Genomic DNA, 20,187 nt, shown 5'->3' with positions numbered 1-20,187 from the left:
TGTATCAGTAGTGGTTGTGCAAATCAGTAGTTAGTGCTTCCTAAGCAGCTTGGTTTCACACCAGGACAATTTAGGCAGTTTCTATTAGAGTTTTTATTAGAGCAGGCCTGATTTCTTGTAAGGAATAAAAATGCTGGTAGACATACAATGAAGGTGTAATACTTGCACTTTTTTTTTTTTAACTGCTCTACACATTGTATTGCAGATGGCTCCCTATTATCACCAGGAAAAAAAATTTAACTGTAAATTTGATATAAAATGTGTAACACTTAAAAGCAGTGACAATTTTCTAGACTGATGTATTTTCCCTACTGCAAGGTAGGATTACATACAGTTAAGTCACTCCAGATAGAGATAGAAAATACTTTTTTTAAGGGTAGGTACTAAATTCTTTCATCATACCCACAATTCTGGATATGGCTCCTGTTATCACTGAACTTCAGCAATAAATCCAAGATCCAAAGTTCCTTTGTCAGTCCTGAGAAGAACTTTCTTCTGCCTGCCACACAACTCCTGTAAAGAAGTCCTATTTAAATAAGGCTAGGGTTTAACCAGAAGGCACTGACTATCCATTTAATGCAACAATCATACCTAAAATTCAGAATGGCATTTAGTCTCAAACTCTTTTAACAGTCAAGTCAGTGCTATACTTTAATTACACTGCAGCATAAAATACTCCAACTTATTTGTTGGTGATCAGAAGTCACTGAATAGATTTCCTGTCAATTTACATGCCATTATAAGCTGGTCCTCCTCCACCTTCAGGCACTACCCAGTTAATGTTCTGACTTGGATCTTTAATATCGCAGGTTTTGCAGTGGACACAGTTCTGAGCATTTATCTGCAGCCTTGATCCTTCTCCTGTTTCCAGAGGAATATATTCGTAAACTCCTGCAAAAAGCAAAAGAGAGCTATTACTTCACTGAACTGTTTCCCCCTGCATGTGTGTTCTACTACTTAACCAGCAACCGCAATGAGGGAAGTATATTGCTAGTGTGATTCAACTGCCTTCTTCCATGTGTACTAATTATTTCACCATGAAAATGCTGTTAATATATTTTAAGACCTGCACTTGAAGTAGTAGGCTAGGTGGACTTTTCCTGAAGTACTTAAGTCTTTCACCTTGCAAAAACAGCTGACACATTTTTATTACTTACCTGCTGGACAAAATCTTTGTTCCGGTCCATCAAATACAGCCAGATTTCTGTTCACAGGGATGCTGTCATCTTTGAGAGTTAAATGAGCAGGCTGGTCATGTTCATGGTTTGTACCACTTAAAGCCACAGATGACAGGAGATCAAAACTGATTTTTCCATCAGGCTTTGGGTATTCAATAGGTGTGCAATCTTTGGCTGGCTTGAGCTGAGCAAAATCTGGTCCTAAATATATTTTTAATAAGTAAGTTTCAGTATAGAATTACTGTAATTTGCAGTTACTCAAAAGAATTTAATTAAGCTATTTTAACTTCCCTTGTCATCAGAACGAAGTATTTTGTAAAAGGTAGCCTTTTTCATGAGACAAAAAACTATGCTAAGTAGAATAGTGTTTTAATGTCTTCATTTACATTATATGCTAGGTAATATGGCAACATCTGCTTCAATGCCTTATCACCGATTTCTTTTCTACACTTTTAAGGCCTCACCACTTGACCAGATGTGCTCTAGTTTCAACTAAGACCAGAAAATACTGACATATATATGTAGCATCTTCTTTCCAGAGATACTGAAATTACCTGGATGTTTCAATGTCCATGGTTCCATTCCTCTCAGTATCCAATAAAATATACCTGTGTAAATCATGCCTCCATACACACCAAGTATGCTATGGCAGGATGGTCGGATGTTTCTAACTGCGTACAGCTCTTTCCAGACCCAAGACTTTTTCAGGTTCTCTTCATATTCTTGCACATCAAGTCCTAAGGCAGTACATTACTTGTTAGGTACCTACAGTACATAAAGGCTATCCTTGAAATAAAAAATAATTGCTGAAAAAAGGCAATTGTTAGCAATGAAGGCAGCAAAATGATCATTTCAGAACAGTAAGCTAGGAATATACTAGACAACATATTTCAGCCTCTTGAAGAGATCTGTTTTGTTGGCGGTTATCAGCAGATACCTACTGGTCCTTTGTAGCCTCTATTAAATGACCCACAAGCAGCATTAAATTGCCTCAAACCTCAGCTAAATGTAAAGGTAACTGGCCAGGTGACTATAGTGGCACCTCTATGAGAAAACAGCTACTCGCTCATAGAATCTTAAGAATTGACCAGGAGAGTTTACCTTGTGATCCAAGAGCCAGGTTTGTAATTTTAACCTTGTCAAGGTCAAAAGCTTTTTCTTTACAAGTTATGCAACCACAAACATGCCAGTTTCAGTAACTGACTGTGGCCCAATGAATGATGCAAGTGCTAGAGAACATTTTTCGTCCCTTTGTAATCAGCAAGTTAATGAGATATATTAGACTACAAACTTTTGATTTAAACTCTTTGATTGTGTTCTTTATGAATACTAGACACTGCACACTTGCCACATGACATCTACTGCAGTGTAGTTAAAGCCAAGTAATTATCTCAGGAAAAAAAATTTCTTCAAATGAAAATTTTCTGAGACCTTCCCCTTCACCATTCTCCATTACTACTGTATAGGAATAGATGTTCTAAATATTAAGTTTTAAGCCTTGTCTATACATGAAAACATGCTTCAGTCCATATTTTCTGTCTCACATACAGCTCTAAAAAAAACTTGTTACCTATGCACAAAGAAAGTGGACTGTAATATACTACTGTCTTGACAAAACTGGAAACAGTATATAAAACCTGTCCATAATCAAACAAGAGTGGCACACTACCCAATAAGAGTGTTTATTGTTTCAGATGGGTTCTAAGCATTTTAACCTGCTATACTAGTTGAAGTTTTAATTGTTCAACATACTTTCTGTGGTAAGATGTATTGCATGTTTCAGCTGAACAAGTGCTCACTAGGACTGAATCCACCACTACAGAGAAGAGATTTCTAAAATAATCATGTGGCACCAGGCTATAGTGTCCATCTCCAGAATGACTGAAATTCTAATGGGTTCTCTCTGTACAGTCTTTGTTAAGAGATTTAAGGGAACAACCAAGGCTTAAATAAATCGCTACAATGCGGTCAGGATCAGGTGATTACTTCAATGTGCTTGCATTACATTTAATAGGAAATACACATCTCAAACTGAGAAGACTATAAAATTAAAGACAGAAAAAGAGGACTGAAGGAAAAAAGTATCCTAAGAATTAACAGTGAAGAGCAAACTTGAAAAATCTCACCCTGTTTTGCTTACATTTAATCTGTTCCTTTAATTTTTTTTCTCTCTAATTCTGTGGTCTTTCAGTAACACTTTTTGAATCATAAGGTGCTAATTTTTAACATATTTGTAGGAAGGAAATGCATACTATTCTTGTTTACTTATACAGGAAGCATGAGCTTACTTTGCAGATGCTTGTTAGAGGCATATTTTTGTTCTAGCGGTAGGATCAATACTTAAGAACAACTAAGCAAAACTTTATTAATTTCTTTTTTTCTTAAATCATTTGACCATATAAATAGTAAATAAACAACAGATATCTTTTTAAACCACTACACTCATTTCACAATTTATTTGCATTTCCAACTAATTTGTTCAGACACATTTAGTTACTGCTAAGCTGTTGGTGATTCTAATTGAACACAAGGTATATAAATCAAAGTACAGTGATCTTACCTATTGTCTTTGATTGGAGGTTTTCATTGATTAATTGGCTAAAGATGGCTTCTGAAGCCAACATGCCGCTCTTCATCGCGGTATGTGTCCCTTTGATCTTAGGAACATTCATGAGTCCAGGACTGCAACCAATTAATAATCCACCTGGGAAGGTGAGTTTGGGTATTGACTGAAGAAGAAACAGAAAGAAAGGTGGTTTGTTTGTTTGTTCTTGTTTTTCAAAGTGAAAATAACATTCTGGAAATGAAACTGGCATGAGGCTTGAGTGTCCTTTAAATTTTTAGACTTGCATGTGCACTACCTAAAAATACACGAAACTTACTCTGCCTAATCAAGGAATTTTGGCATAGTAAGCAAATAAGAATACAGACATTGTACTGGGGCTGAGTATAAAATAACGACAAGACAACATTTTCCTTATGTCCTCTCTCCAGTTGCTTCATCTGCAACAAGACTGTGGTAATGTCACCCACCGATACTGTTTTCCTCCTTCAAGTTTAAATTAATTCTTTTAAAAAAAAGACATTTGCGTGTTCCTGTTTTACACACAGTAAGTTGTATGCATCTCATCTCAATAGTTTATTACTCAGTGCTTTTTTCCACAAATCTTTTCTATGAAACTGCACAGTGCCCTCCCCGTGCCCCACCGCACAGGTCTCACTTATTTCAGAAGCTGCTCAGCAGCCAACAAATATATTTTTGGTGCAAAATCATTGTCTTACTCCCATTCTGTAAGAAGCATAATGTCATTGAGTACAGTCAACTCACAAACCTAAGACAGCCAGATGATTTGCAAACATCAGGTCTATAGTATTAATATACTCTGTTCTATGCCCATATTAACTAAGGAATACCTCAACTATCAAGACAGTTATTCTCACCCTTATCCAATGAGATTAAGATTTTAGACAGGGAACGGCTTCAAAATGCGGATCGACTGCAGCACTTTGAGCAGAAAGCTGTGATCAAATCCTAGGTCTGAAATTGCTGAAGGTAAGTTATGAACATAGCCTTCCTCCAAAAGACTTTAGTCCTGAGCAGTGCTTGTGAATCTAGCATCCTGCTTTTGTTAAAGCTGCCTGGAAGAATTCATTTTTTATTTAGCCTAAATAATTTGACCCCAAACAAGTAGTTTTATTTCATGATAACCATCCAAAAAATGTATCCCTTGGAATTCAAGACAATCTGAAACAAACATTTTGTTTCTTCTGCTTGTTCAATTGTTACCTATTTACTATTCACTCAGAGCTAGTTACTTTTGAATATTCATATAGTAGCCACTAAAAAAAGTTGGGCTATGCAGCATTTCCCCTGTGTTTTGGGCAATTTGTTTAATTATAGACTTAACGATTTGGTTCATAAGAAAGGTAATTTAGGCTGAAAAGACAACTACAACTTTAACTTAGTTTTCAGTGACCAGAAGTCGTAAGTTCAGCTACATAACAGTATTTCAAAGGAATTAAGTATGTAGGATGTCCTCTCTTTTCACAAGACCTTTTGCTGAAAACAGTTATTCTGTCATATCTATTTAGGATGCAATGATGCAGCACTGACATCAGCATAGGAAGATTTCTTGACTGATTCTTTGAATCACATAGAAAGGTGGTGATCAAGTACTTTTCTTCTGCAACGACTGTTTCACTTAATAGGTACACACTGACCAACAGACTGTCAAAGTATGTATGAGACTAATCATGCAGCACAAAAGGTTACACATACTCCAGCTTTGTTAGTAATTCTCATTATTAGTACTATGGCACTTGGTGCCTGTTTTCACAAGTCAGTTGAAGGAACACATCATGCCAGTACAGCACAAGCCCTCCCTGTCCCAAGACACAGGGTGAAATCCTTTCAACCTTGAGCAGCTGGAGAAGCTACCACCCTCTTGGCAGCAAAGAGACAAAACAAAGCTGGTTTGGAGGAGGGAAGAAGGCCAGATGCCTGTTCCCTGCAGAGTCCTCCCCACCAGTGGACAGGGAACCCCACATTCTCCTCCCCTCAGCTAAGCTCAGGGCTGAAAATCTGTTAAGTGAGTCTAATCTTTGACACTTGCACAGGTTATCATTATGAAGGATTTTTTTCCCTGATGTTCATAATATACCTTGCTCAACAATAGCAACGCTTCTTATGTTTTCCACAACACTCTTAAACCTTTTCAAAGTTTTTGATAAAATGGAGACAAAACAGAGGTTGCATGGGAATTTCTGAAGTGCTTGATTTTGCAATTTTAATAAACAGAAGAAATAACAGCTATGTAGACGTAGTCTATTAAAGTCTGTCCCCTCCTTCCACATATCCCCAAAAGCTATAAAATCGGGGAAACATCCAAGAGCGCGCTCTCTCTCACATACCAACTTAGCATCACTATGTTAAAGACTAAAGAACATGGTCATAAGGTTGTCTATAACAGACAAAAAAAGCTTAGATTTATGGTAATTTTATACACCTATTTGATGCAATACTGTCACCAAAATGAAAACTGGAGCTACAGAACCACTTACATAAGAAAATATTCCTGGACTCCAGTGATGCAAATGAGTCAGGCTGCTTCAGTTATTAATCAAAGCAACACATGCAAAAGAAGAGCTAATCTTAAAAATCTTCCTAAGTGAATCATCAATAAAGCTTTTTTTTACTGAAAGCATGTATTAAGAAAAAGCCATTTAAAAGTGTGACTTCATGATTAGCTAGACAATTCTATCTACAGAAAATAAAAAAACCCCCAACAAAATAAAAGATACTTTTATGTTAGGAACAGTGCAAAGTAAGCAACACATTGTTTTAAGTCCAGCAAAGAAGTCCAAAGATTAGGCAGAGATGCGCAAGAGCTGTAGTCCTATTGTCTGTGTAACTTAACAAAAACAATGTCTGTGTCTTAAAAAATATCGTGTTCCTTCAGCCATATGTTTCGAGCAGTATAAGGAGTATGCAACTGAAGTCACAATCTGGCAACTTCATCAAGCCAGAAATTCAATAATTACTATCTGTGATAGAGAAACCAGTGCACGGGGTGGAAAGAGAAGCCCCTCTTGTATAAAAGTCTAGATTAAAACATCTTGGTATTTTGATCTTACCTGTGTCAATAACAGACCAACAAGGGTTTCTGAAATAAGCTAGTAACACAGCTGTGTTACAGTGTGATATAACACATTTCCAGAGTGGACAAAGTAATCAACCCACAGATTGAATAAACATGTATCACGTGTGTAATCAAGAAGTTGCTTTGTGAACCCACGACTCAGTCTCAGGCACGCACACTGGTGTCAAAGCCTAACTCCCCAAGACTGTGACAAGAGTTACACTGCTGCTGAAATTCTACTTGTATTGCAAAAACTGCACAAAGCCACATTTATACTAAAGAGGTTCAAAAACAAAAGACAAAGTAGTCAGAGGACAGAGTGAATGGCGACACACACAGGCTGCTGATCATGAATGCTCAGGCTAGTTTTAAGCTCCAAACTGAAAGAAGCATCTAGAAGATGGATCTGGGAGTCCAGGACACACAGCCATGTCCTGTGTTTCAAGATTCCCACCTTAGAACCTAACAGGTTGAAAGGACTTTAGCTGTTGAACAAACTCTAGACTATTTCTCCTGAAAGTTGTTCCAGCCCTTTCAACTGACCTTAAATCCTGATGAATACATTTTTTAAATTTTGCCTTTTGGACTCCTTAAGGGAACAAAATGAACAAGATATTCTATCTCCCAAGAAAGCAGAAATTCAAAGTTGTGCCTGAAAGATACCGAAGGTATCTGTACTTGAGGAGGTGAATACTTTTATCTGCCAAGCTATATAACAATTTCAGCACCATGACTAACTTCAGGGTCAAGCATTCGAACAAAGTTCCCTCTGCTAGGATAAACAAGTAATTTGGAAAATGCACCCCCCAATCCCACAAAAACAACAGATGAGTGGTGCTACCCTCTCTTCCCCAGAGTTCCAGGCACAATAATTACCTGTTGCTTCTTTGCTGCTGAACACATTGGACTGCAATATAAACTCCACTTCATATTTCATTTAAAAAGTAAAGTGACTATGTCAGAAGATTTTTAGTATGACAGAGCCTAAGTCTAGCAAATCTCAGCAGCCAGTATCCAGCAAGATAACAAGGCTTTTCTGTCCAGCAAAACTTTTGGCTTTATTCAGCTTTATTATAGTTCAGTTGTTTCCCAACAGCATGCAACCCAAATCTACTGCACTAAAAACATGGATATAGAGAACTCAAAGTAAAAAAACTCCATGAAAAAGTTACCTGGAAACCACCTTCATTTAATGCTCTGGCACCATAGGCAATCCTCGTTCCACCCTCCAAAGTAGGCTGTACACTAGGATGGTGCTTCCACCTCTGAAACTCCCTAAATGGATTCAAATAGGGATTTTGATAATCTAAACCAACCTTTAAAAAAAAAAAAAAAAAGAAAAAAGTGCAACATTATGAAAATAATGTATGGAATTTCAACAAAAGTTTGAAAAGAAAACCACTAGATATTACCACATCAACTCTTTAAATCTATTTTATACTAAACCAACATCAGGATCTTTCTACTTAAAGAAACTACTGCCAAAAATACATTCTATTAACAGTATAATAGAAGCAAATCTGAGAATTTGCTTCTACAAGACTGTTCTCTGCCCTACCTGAAGCCCGAAGCATGGAAAATATTTAATTGCATTGTAACCACCTTCCATCTGTCTCAAAATAAAATAGTAAAATTAAGCATGGTTTAATGGGCAGGATAAGCAAGAAAACTTGTTTTAAATTTGTGTTTCAAAACCTCTTTGCCCTAGAAAAGCTGGAAGGAGAGGTAAACAATTATTTCTAGATAGTTATGTCCCTGTGCTCACATATTTTAACCAGTTCTTCACATCATTTAGTGAAGTCAATTATCATTTCCAATTATGTGAGGCATTGTAACAAAGCACAGGGGAGCAATGATGAAAGCAGAAAATAGGGGACAAAAGACTGCCAATTGGCTGGATGCCCAGGATTCTTATCTTATGCATTTGAGAATTTGCCCAAAGATATACTCTGCATTTCCTGTCTTTAATATACTCTTAAAAGGACTTTTGTTGCTGAATTTTCTCTTTTGAGAAAGGGATTATTTCTGGTTCCTGTAAGCTTTATTTGAGACAAATAATAAAATGTATCATGAGTCTGCAACAAACAGTACCTTGATTTCTCTGGCAGCTCACTGCTTTCAAAGCACTGCTTGCATCTGCTTTCCTTGCTAGATAAAGTTAATGAGCGATTTTCAAAATAAGTGCAAGATAATCCCTGAATCAGCTCAGACTGACAGTGTAAAGTTCAAAGACAAAAGAGTGCTTGAATGTTCACACAAAAGTTGATTTTCTCCTATGTGAACTGGAGATAATATGAACATTACTGATTACCATTCTCAGTAAGAATCAAAGCTCTCTACCCTTCTAAAAGCAAACAGAATTTGAATGTCTACTGTCTGTACTTATTAATTCCAATACTGGAAATCTGCACAGGACAAGTATGCATGTCTGAGAAAAGCTAACTTTTTTTTTTATGTTTCTTGCAAAACAGTTAGACAAAAATACAGTTCACACACACACACACAGAGTCTGGAATCCTTCTGAAATTTAGGAGACCAAAGTGTGACCTCAATCCCATGCTGCTGAAAGTTCAGATTGTGTGCCCGACTCTTACAACGTCTGTGTGTAAAGCACATGTGCAGGATAAATAGTGCACGCTTCATTTAGGACTGTAGGTGCTAGAGCAACATTTCCTACTTGCTACTTGCATCACCAGCTGGTGGAATGACACAAGACTGTGTCTCTAGTGATCTCAATCCTTCCAATAAAGAGGCAGTAAGAAGAAAAAGCTACCTGTCCAATTCAGAAAGACAGCTGCTAAAGAGGGCAAGGCAAATGGGGTGAAGAATAGTGAGAACATACTGAAGAGCTCAGAAACGGAAGGGATGCTGCTTGTGGAACTGCAGAGTGCTTCCACTTTTTATGTTTCTCTCCTAAAGTGGAGCTGCACCCAAGCCTGACACACGAATAAGGAAATGGAATCATACAAAGTGTACGTGATTTAGACATTTCCTAACTTGCAAAAATTTTGTGAGCAGTTTTGATTAATCATCTCGGTTTGGCTTTACCAAAATTTGTTTGGTTTGCAAAAAAATTTATTTGTAAGTTTTCAATTTTGTTCTTAATAAAAAAACCACTGGATTAAAGATAGATTAATATGACAAATTAGCTTTCCCCAATACAGGCATAAGCACACTTAAGACTGAGAAAGTACTAAATTTGGTCTGTTGCTATTCTTATGTTTTCATTTTTACATTAAAAGTGAGAAGAAATTGCATAAAAATGAAGACCAAACAACAACAAAAAAGCATGGAAAAAAAAACAACTTCACTTACCACAAATCCAAGAGCAACTAAAGGTTCACCCTCATTTAAGTGATAAAGAAAGGATCCTCCATATGTATGTCTGTCTAAAGGCCAGCCTACAGTATGTTCTACTCTTCCTGGTTTCCATTTCTTTTCATCAATAGTCCATAACTGAAATGAAGATGATGAAAAAATTACTTTATATTGCAAAGTAATGGCCTTTCAATAATATAATAAAAGACAAACACACAATTAAATATAGAAGAAATTAGTTTACTGCTATGACCAATGCATAAATTCATATGGCAAAATACCAGGTAATAAGTATACCTTTTTTGGATTACCATTTAAGAATTTCCTAATACTTCTCTTTCTTGAAATGCTGTGCATCAGAAAATGTGACTGAGACTCCAGTACTATACAGCAAATTTGCATTCAGCCACAAGATCCTTTATGTCGGTGACTTAAATAGATACTTCTGCTAAGGAATGCAGTGCTTACATTGACTTTTTTCTTTAAAAAAAATTTATTTTTTCGTATGAATCACTGCAATTTCCTCACAAGTTTTTCAAGGTCAAGCTTAACAATATGCCTGAGTTGATCTAAATATGTGTTGTCAAACAGGTAGTCCTCTCTCTGCTCTCTCCTACACAACTCCAGTGCTCAGCTGACCCATGGTGAACTCACAGAAGCATCTGCCGGTTTCCACTAGTGAATCAATTTTCTGCTCATTTCACAAAAGTCTCTTCACCATGAAGTTATGTGCCAGATGCAGTCTAATGACAGAAGGGCAGTTGAGCACCATTAGATCAGCTCCAGCATGGAGGGTACATCTATATTGATGTTTCAGTTTAGATTAAGCAGCACATTTTTGAGCGGGACTCCTGATTCCTCCAACTTACTATACTTTGGTGCACATTGTACAGCAGCCATGGATGGCATGAATTGGATTCCTTTCACATGAAACTAAACTGTAAGACAGGCTTCAGAAGCCCATCTAAAGCATTCCAGTCATGAAAGGACACTCAGTCCATGGGACTAGACCAGAGCTAGTCCAAAGTAAAAATAAACCTGAAACGTGCATAGTATGGATATCAGCTCATCAGCACCAACTATTTCACTTTACAGACCCATTCCTATTGGACTGTACTATTTGCTAAAGCAGACACAGGCTCATCTGGAAGCAAAGGAACTCTACAGCAAAATCCTGCTTTAACGAGAACGCGGGTATTTGAAATTGTAACTAAGACTATGTCATACATTTACAGAATGGTTATTCTCTACAGAAGTGTATTATTTAACAAATATTTTGTAGCTGGAAGCACATGCTTAAGGTAATAAATAAATAATATGTTATAGTCAAACTCTGAACTTGTTCTAAATAATACAGCTTTTTTTCATGAGTGGTATTTCCTGATTATAAAATATTTTAAAAAGGAAACCTGATCGCTATCCCAATTTTATAAGCCCAGTGAAGGGATTTTGGGGGGTGGGGTGGGGAAAGCTCATCCAGAGAGTGTTTCAGAGACCATGAAGCATTATCTGGAACAGTTCTTTTTTCTTTCTCTCCCTCTCTCTCTCTCTCTAATTAATACACGGAAAACCCATAGAAAGCCTTTCCTCCCCTCCTCAGGTACTAAACCCCCCAAAATTAGGCAGCATGAATCCCTCTCTCATTTAGTAAAAGTACTGAGAACAGATTTCACAAATGAACCTAATTTGAAATTAAATTAAGAGATTAATGAGTGGATTTGCCAGTACCTCTAGTTATAACACATATATGAGAAGAAGCAGCTGAAACGAAACAGCCACGACATTCAGGGAACATCTTCTCTGATCAGCTTCAGAACAGCAAAGATTCTGAAGTCTCAAAGCGTAACTCAAAATCTATCATTCTATCATTCTAATGTCTCACACAAATTAGCTTGAAAGCAAACAAAAACTACCTTATAGGTTCACAGTATTTTCCTTAATTGTTAAAATTATGCAGGTGATACCTCTTTCAGTCCAATGCCATAGCTCTGGGGTTGACATTTCTCCCTCAGATTGTATTTTTTGTACAGCTGTTTGGCTAGATGTCCATGACAACCTTCAGCAAAGACTGTGACTTTAGCGTGGAGTTCCAAGCCTCTTTCAAAGGTAGCCTGCAAAAGTAGAGCATTTCATCAGCAGTTAGATCTGTGCCACACCAAACTCACAGCAAGAAATTGGAGGGCAATAAAGGGATTTTACACTACTTTGTAGCACTGCCCAGAACCTACAAACCATTGCAAGCTATGGCTCTAGCCCAGGTGTCTTTTCCACCTAACCATGATGCACCCTGGGCAAATCTTGTAAGGGGATTCCAGTAAAGCAGCGCTACAGTGAATTGCCATTCATTACTGAAAAAGAGAATCTTTTCCAGCTCGGAGGATACTTCTATCACATCTGCTGATTCATATGGTGCAAAGGAACCCTGACAGAACAAAGAATCTTAATCTATAACTTCACACTTTAATTTTTGCTCATGAAGTCACGTTACAATAAAACATTGTGTGGGCCCCCCCCAACACATGAGAGGCTAGAAAAACATCAGATCAGAAAAACCTGCATCACCCCTGTCCCCAAAAGAACCCACTACCTCAGAATAAAGTTACTATAATATTACACTAATCTTGCATGTTAAAACATACAATAAAATTAAACTAACATTAAGTATCATTATTAAAAAAATTTCTCATAAAAAATTCCAACAAGATTGAGAGTAAGTTAAGGGGAACTGGCATACTTGTGTATGAGCATGTCACCTGCATATGTGAGCGCACTGGACGAGAATATTACTAGATTATATTTCCAATGTAAGGATACAAGATTCTTGCAGGGAAAAAATGCAAAAAGCTTGATTTGAGTCAGAAAGTTTAATGTTGAAAAAGATAATGAAAACAGTTTTGGATGAAGATATCCAAGAGTACCCAATAAAACCATCTCAAGGTAAGCCAGCATAGGTCCAGGAGCAGCTTATTGCTTTGGTTTTTAATTGTCTCTCAGCTTCAATCTGCTTGTAGCTTACTGGCTGGAAACCTCTGAAAAAGCCTAGCAAATGAAAACGCTCCCTCTAGTTGGGAATTACCTTTAAACAGGAGTTACAAGATTTTGCCAATTTTTTTGTGTATTCTTTGAATTTCTGATTGTCCACCTGAACATGAATTAATCTTACAAAACACTAAGAGAACTACAGTGACTTACTATTTGATCTAAAGATTAAAAATATATACTGTCCAATTTGAAGCAGATTATATAAAATAAACAAACTACAACTCCACATTGTAGATATCAGAAATTCATGAATTTGAAATGTTTCAGTAATGTGACAAAGTTGTGTTTCACAGTTAACATCCTTCTCCAGCACCTACACAAGAATCAATGTGCAACTTTTTAACTATGTATTTTTACCATTGGCGTTTTTGTTCGACTGGTGCTGACTGCAAGGTGAAACTCTATTCATTAACCACAGTCTATTTGATTAGGCTCTGTATAAACACATTGAAGATATTCTTGCCTTGAAAGTTACACAAACTACGTCTATTTACCTGAACCTTTATACAGTGGAGGTAATATCAGCTGACCTAACACAGCTAAAACACTTGAATACTCAAAAAGTTGCAGTAGTAGCACACTGATTATATACATTAAAAGAAGATAATAGACATATTCTTCCAGACTAGATGGAAAAAAATTCTGGCTTTTGAGGATACCTAAAAAAAAAATAATAAAAAAATTATAGTTCCTTCCCATTTTAAACCAAAACCAAACCAAACTCCCAATAAATCTTCACTACCACAGCAGGCTGTACGCATTACTTGAGCCTCCTACTGGGGAAATGCATACCTGAAAAGAAGAGCATGTCTACCCCCTACAGGTGACAGACCATCAATATTATCTTGGAAAAATACATTACTTTTCCCTTCCTCCTCCATTGGCTATAATATTTCAAATCAAGAATGAGTCTTTTCTTCTCATTCCCTGCCTTAAATGGGAAAAATAGCCCACAATTTTATATGAAAGTAAGTAGCTCCTTGAAACATTATGTAACTAGTAAGAAACCTTATAAAAGAAAGTAAATCTTAAGAAAAAACTTGTACGCTTAATTTCTGTAGCCAAGTAATTCTGTGTGAAAGTTATTCTGAGGTGCCAAATTCTCCCTAGGTATTGCACAGGGAAGCAACACGCTTACCACTGGTTCTGGATTCCACTAAAAATCGAAGTCCGACACTTAGGGCAGGGAGTCACCTTCTGGATACAGAATTGTGACCAACCAGCAAAAAGGTATAAAGATTCAGTGTGTACCTTGCCCCAACAAGATAGACAGACTGTCAACAGATCAACTGCAGTTGTAAATATCAAAGAAAGCAGATCAGCCAGAAGCATCCTCTCTTACACACTGCTAGTTACCAGCTAGACAACAGCTTTCTATTTCACCTTCACACCTTTCTTCTAGGAGTTACTGGAATTCTTTCCTTTCCTGATTTCACATATGCCAAAACACCCTTACAATATTTCCTTCAAGTCACCCTCAAACAAAACTCCTTTCTGCGAAGGCTTTTTCTACTAATCCCAGAAGAAGTTTACAGTGTTCTGAACCCAAAACTTTCACAGGTAATTCATCCATTTTACATACAGAGAGGGAAGACAGGTACTGAATTTTACACTTTCTCTTAGGCTACAGCAAGACTACTGATGGCAGTAGAAGCAGTTATATCACAATTTCCATAATTAGACCCCTAGTTATGGGGAAGGTAGCTACTTACTTTAGGTGCTCCATCCTTTTGAATGCCTACATCATTAGTTGCTATCCCTTTCACGCTACCATCTTCGTGAAAAAGAACCTTTGGAAATATTTAAACAAACACAAAAACATTTTAATGATCTGTCATTTTAATCCATTCATAAAAGGTTGTAATGCAGAACTTCTAAGCACTATGTCTTTCATTGTCAAACTTGAAGATTATGTATTTATTAACATACTGTACGATCCACTTGCACTTTGCTGAACCGGGGCCAGGGAACTTAGACAGTGAAACACAGTTTTCACAACACACGTCTGTTAAAAAGAATGTTGTGAATGTACAAATAAGTGGGAGTGAAGGGGGTTCCAAAAACCCTTTTCATATACACACTGATGTCATTATTACCTCAGCTGCTGCATAGCCTGGATACACCTCAACGCCCAAAGCTTCTGCTTGTTCACCCAGCCAACTCACAAAGTGGCCCAGACGTACTATGTAATTTCCATGATTAACCATTGGAAGTCCTAGGCAAAAAAGACACACACAGATGAAACATAGAACAGTAAGGAAAATAACAGAAGTTGTATATATCAGACATCGTATCTTCTTCTACAACTACTATCTTCACAGTAATGTCATGTGTTATCACAGCCATCATCTACATAGACCCTATCACTGTAAGCTGTCATGTTCTACATATGCTTGCTGTACTACACTGAAATCAAAATTGTTTGATTCATGGAAAAGTTGAAAAAGACACAGAGAAAGATGACTCCCTACCACCTCACTAAACTTTACCTGGAAGAATTGGCACCGGAATTCTATATTTCTTTGTTAAAATTCCAAACTTGTCTTCAGTTACAGGAGTATTAAGTGGAGCCTACATAAAAAAAGAAAATAGAAACAGTACTGAGAGTTATGTTTTTCTAGCCAATCCAACAAAAACAACAAATAAAATAAACAAAATAAATCAAACAATCACACTGGCAGTCCAGCAAAGGTTTAATAAAACACTTCTGTAGGAAGGTATCACAAGAGAGAAAATAAAATACTTTTGAGGCAGTCATCAGGCAAGAATCAACACAACTACTGAGGTAAAAAAAATGGAACAGGGCCTTGCAAATCAATTCTATAGTTTGTACACAGGCTTGTACTACATCAATATTCTAGACCTTTCTAAAGAAGACAGCTCAACTTGCATATTTATCCCAGTAAGACAAAACAACTAGTCCACAGCCCACTTCTTGCAGCTCCCAGGTGACAGCAGGCAGCTGGCTACAAGCCAGATGGCTGTTCTGACAGAGATGGCAACTCATTTCTTGCTATCCTCCCTCCTAAAAGCATCTTAGGCCTCCGTTACACCACCATGTCTGCACAAAAATCAGCGTACTATGTGCCATTTCTTGAGACTATGAAGAACTATTGTACAGAAGCAACAAGTCTGACTTTGCTAAGAATCGACCATCTTACTGCTTGTGCATGGGAGCTGGATTCTGCACAAATGCAGTAAGTGCAGTGCATCCCAAGACACACCAGACATACTGCGTATATGCAGTAAGACTACTATATGAAAAGGCAAAGGCCACAGCACATCTGTGTAGACACAAAACATCAGCATTGCTGAACTAGAGGAAACAGGCTAAAAAGAAGGTAGGAGTTTTTTTGTTTTGATAGATCAACATATTTTAAAATGGTATGAAGTACCAATGGTACCAAGGTACTAAGTCATACCAGAATGCATCAGATATGAAGTTCATTACAAGCTAGCAATTAATTTTGTTTATATACTCATACATACCCCCCGCTCCTTCCAGTCTGGAAAAAGTTCTTGTAAGGACCTTGGCTCAAGACAAGCACCAGACAGCGTATGTGCACCAATCTGAGAAGCCTTCTCCACCAGACAAACACGTATTTCTTTGCTATGCTCAGCGGCTAACTGTTTGAGTCGAATAGCTGCAGAAAGACCTGCAGGGCCTGCTCCAACAATGACAACATCAGCTTCCTCTGCAAATCTTTCCATGTTTACCCCTTTAGTAGAAAAAAGATAATAACATAAACCAATCTCCAGTTTCTCCCAGCCTGTCTCTCACTAAACCGTACTCTGTGATACTGGCTACTGGGTATCCCAGAAGTATTACTTTGCATAAAAGGAGTCTAAATATTCAAGACAATCCCCACTTCAGTACTTGAAAGAACGCAGAAGAACATTAGCAGCTCAGTGTAAAATCAGCTCATTTTAAGTTGTAAGAAGATATACCATAAAAACCATATACTCAATCTCTATGCACCATAAGTAAGTATCACCTTAGAATGTTGAGCTTAAGAGCCCAGCTGGCTAGCTGTATCAAAGACATTCAGTGAAACTCTAGGTAAGGGAGAAAGAAAACAGACCCTTAGTCAGAACACGTGACTTTATTTCACACTCATTAATCATTGTCTTTTCTGGAATTGAAGCAATTAAAATTGCTGAATGTAGAGACTAGAATGCCGAGAGATATATATTAATCTTATTTTCTCACAAACTCTCATGGTAAGAACAACTGAAAAAATCCAACAGATACATACCTGACAAAATTAAATGTTGTTGTGATAGTCACTAAAGCAAAAGCTGCTTATATATTTTCTTTAAATAACTAGGATCAAGTTTAATCTGATCCCATTTTATAGCACTAAAGACACTCACTGTGAGATAGGAACCACAAAATTTCATTTGGAATATTAGTACTGTATTTAAGAGTACAGAATTTCTGTAAAAAGAAAAAAACAGCAACACATTTCAGTGTCTTTAAAACTGAGCAATAATAACAATAAAGAAGCTTTTAAAGAATGCATTTTTTCCGCTTACCTTCCCATCGTTTGTCTTTGTCCCGAGGATGAATTGTATAATGCGTAGTTATCCGGGGTACAGAGGCAGTAGACACACATCTTGCGATATGCAGTGATGGAAGGCACTCTCTCTTTATCAACTTTAGAGCATGAAAGCACTGACGTGCTGCAAAAATAAGAAACAAATCTGTCAAGTCAGTCATTCCCCAAATTTTTCGACTTTTCAGAGACACAAGTGGCACAACAAATGTGACAGCTCCACCACCCCAAAGGCTAGCCGGTGACGTGAAGATGAGGAACCATAAACACAGACTTTTAAGTTTTCAAGGTAGGAATGCGCTATGTAATTTTATATCAGAAAAAAAGAGCTTCCCCTTTAAGCATTCTTCACATAATACCATTCAATACACTGGCCATTTCTGACAGCTGATGTAGGAAGAAAACATGTGTACACAGGTGAAACACATTTTAAATTCCTACTATTTCATTTTAAACTTCAAAAGATTTATTTCAGACCTCGTTAAAAGTGACCAAGCAAGTTCATCTCTTTTGACATCTCAACACATGTTGAGATACACAGTCTGGGCTACTGATACTAGACAGTTCGTCTGAAGTAAATGACATGGTCTACAATAAAAGCTCAGACTTAAACCCAAGTATACTTTAGCCAAAGCTAGGAACAGTAGATATAGTTAATCTTTACCTTTTCTGCAGATACATTAATTGTTGCAAGAACAAATTAGAATTTCTTTTTAAGGAAATAGACCAAATGTAAGTTTAAAATAATCAAAACAGGACTCTGTTCAGAAGGGCTATTACACGTCGCATTCTTGTCTGGTCTTCCTCTCTCACAAAAAAAATTGTGAAGATGTGGATGATCTGTACTCAGAAAACTAGCATGGTTAGCACCAAAAGTAGTTATAAAGTCTGTGAACTAACGCACCTTGACAGGTATTTTTCCTTCCTTTAAGGATTCCCTTTCTCTAACTTCAGGGGTGAAGGAGAACATTGTATTTGAAGTGGAGTATTTCTGCAAAACTACATCAGTAAAATCATCAACGTCCTACGACTGAAGTGTTTTGTTAAGTGTGGCAGTCGGCAAGGCCAGTGCAAACATCCTCCATTATAACTCTGCACAGTGACATGATACTGTACTCTGCACGCAAGGTAGTAAGTATTATCTACCTTGGTTTCTTAACAGCAATTTTGTACTTAACCAGCATAACACAGAAGCTATTATCATACCATCTCATGACTCTTAATTACCCTTTGCCTGCAACCAGACAGGATCCGAGAACAAGCAATGTATTTTTTAAGCATGGTAACAACTACACCTACGCATATATATCAAAACACGACACCTTAACTTACTTTTCGAGATATTTTTATTTGAGCAGAACTGACGGCACTATGAATTACATAGTATAGCTAAAAAAATGGCAGTTGTTTCACGCGCACGCAAAAGAAGGGCAATTCCGCTCAGAATACATCTGATAATTACACGGGCAGGTCCGAGCCCCGAACGGGCAGCTTCTTCCCAGGGAGGGAGCCGAGCTCACGCCACCCCGCCGCTGAGAGCTTACGGGCTTGGCAACCCGATGGGAACGAAACGCTTGCAGGAAGCAAGCGGTCCCTAAGCAGAGGCTTTACTCTTCCGCAGCTCTTTCAGTAACCGCTGCCGGGACGCTGCCTCTGCAAGTTACTTCGACAGTAAGGGCGCGCATTCGATTGCTGCATTGTGTCCTGCAGGTGCTGCTGCATTGTGTCCTTTCAGCAGGTCACACCTCCTCCCGCTCCGAGACGACCAACTGACACTGCTGACGCACCACGGCACACGCAAGCAGCGAAAGACGCCGGTAACACACGGCGCTCCCGCCCCGCCCCGGCCCGCACCTCCAGACCGGCAGAGCGGCCGCCGGGCCAGGGGGAGCCCCGGCCGCGCCACCGCCGACCCCAACGGCCGCTCAACGCCCCCCGCCCGCAGGATCCTCGCCGGCCCCGCTCCCGGCCCCGCGGCCGCCCGGGCGCGCCCCAGCCGCGACCTTTGCCCTCCTTCCGCGCCGCGCCAGCCGCCGGCCCCAGCCCGCCGAGCGGCGGCGGCGGCCGCCCCAGCCCCGTCCCGTCGGGACGGCCAGCCGCCCCCGGAGCGAGCCGGCGCGTTACCTCGGCTGGAGGACGGGCAGCGAGAGAGCAGCATGGCGGCGGCCCACGACCCCCTCGGCGCCCTCCCGCCGGCCCTCGGCCCCGCCGCGCCTGCGCAGTCGGCCGCCGGCGGGAGGGCGCCGGTCCCGCCCCGCCCCATCCCGCCGGCAGGACTACAGCTCCCAGGGCTCCCGGCGGCACGACCCGGCCCAGCTTCCCTCGCGGGGCAACGGCTCCGGCCGGTACGGACGGACCCCACCGCCCTAATATCAGAACGGGATACGCCAGGAGGAAGCGGGGCGGAGGGCTGAGCGCCCTGCCGGGCCAGGCGGCGTCCCGGCTGCTGCCGTG

General features: G+C 39.0%; 1 protein-coding gene and 1 long non-coding RNA gene across 2 annotated transcripts; one reads left to right on the top strand and one right to left on the bottom strand.

The window, feature by feature from the left end:
* Positions 1-69: 69 nt before the first annotated feature.
* On the bottom strand, positions 70-19,999 carry ETFDH (electron transfer flavoprotein dehydrogenase). Its single transcript, XM_069786131.1, has 13 exons — positions 19,858-19,999; positions 17,714-17,860; positions 16,667-16,896; positions 15,667-15,748; positions 15,274-15,392; positions 14,890-14,967; positions 12,100-12,246; positions 10,133-10,273; positions 7,990-8,133; positions 3,739-3,907; positions 1,733-1,915; positions 1,158-1,379; positions 70-891 (listed from the first exon to the last, which is right to left on the bottom strand). Exons 1-13 carry the CDS (start codon positions 19,994-19,996, stop codon positions 728-730), a joined length of 1,965 nt encoding a protein of 654 aa, XP_069642232.1. The 5' UTR covers positions 19,997-19,999; the 3' UTR covers positions 70-727.
* LOC138685822 (uncharacterized) lies at positions 169-3,617 on the top strand. Its single transcript, XR_011325214.1, has 2 exons — positions 169-299; positions 340-3,617. It is a non-coding gene; the product is annotated as an uncharacterized lncRNA (long non-coding RNA).
* Positions 20,000-20,187: the final 188 nt, after the last annotated feature.

This window comes from Haliaeetus albicilla, chromosome 1, assembly GCF_947461875.1.
Source record: "Haliaeetus albicilla chromosome 1, bHalAlb1.1, whole genome shotgun sequence".
Taxonomy (NCBI): Eukaryota; Metazoa; Chordata; class Aves; order Accipitriformes; family Accipitridae; genus Haliaeetus; species Haliaeetus albicilla.
This window is presented reverse-complemented; position numbering and strand designations above follow the sequence as displayed.

Bases quoted from the DNA above. Each gene is read 5' to 3' on its own strand.
- ETFDH (XM_069786131.1), bottom strand. From the start codon at position 19,996: ATGGGGCGGGGCGGGACCGGCGCCCTCCCGCCGGCGGCCGACTGCGCA. The intron at 15,393-15,666 runs GTAAAGTTTAGT...TTTTTTGCCTAG, and splicing joins TCCGGTGCCAATTCTTCCAG to GACTTCCAATGGTTAATCAT. The intron at 1,916-3,738 runs GTAAGATCACTG...GTACTGCCTTAG, and splicing joins CCTCCAATCAAAGACAATAG to GACTTGATGTGCAAGAATAT.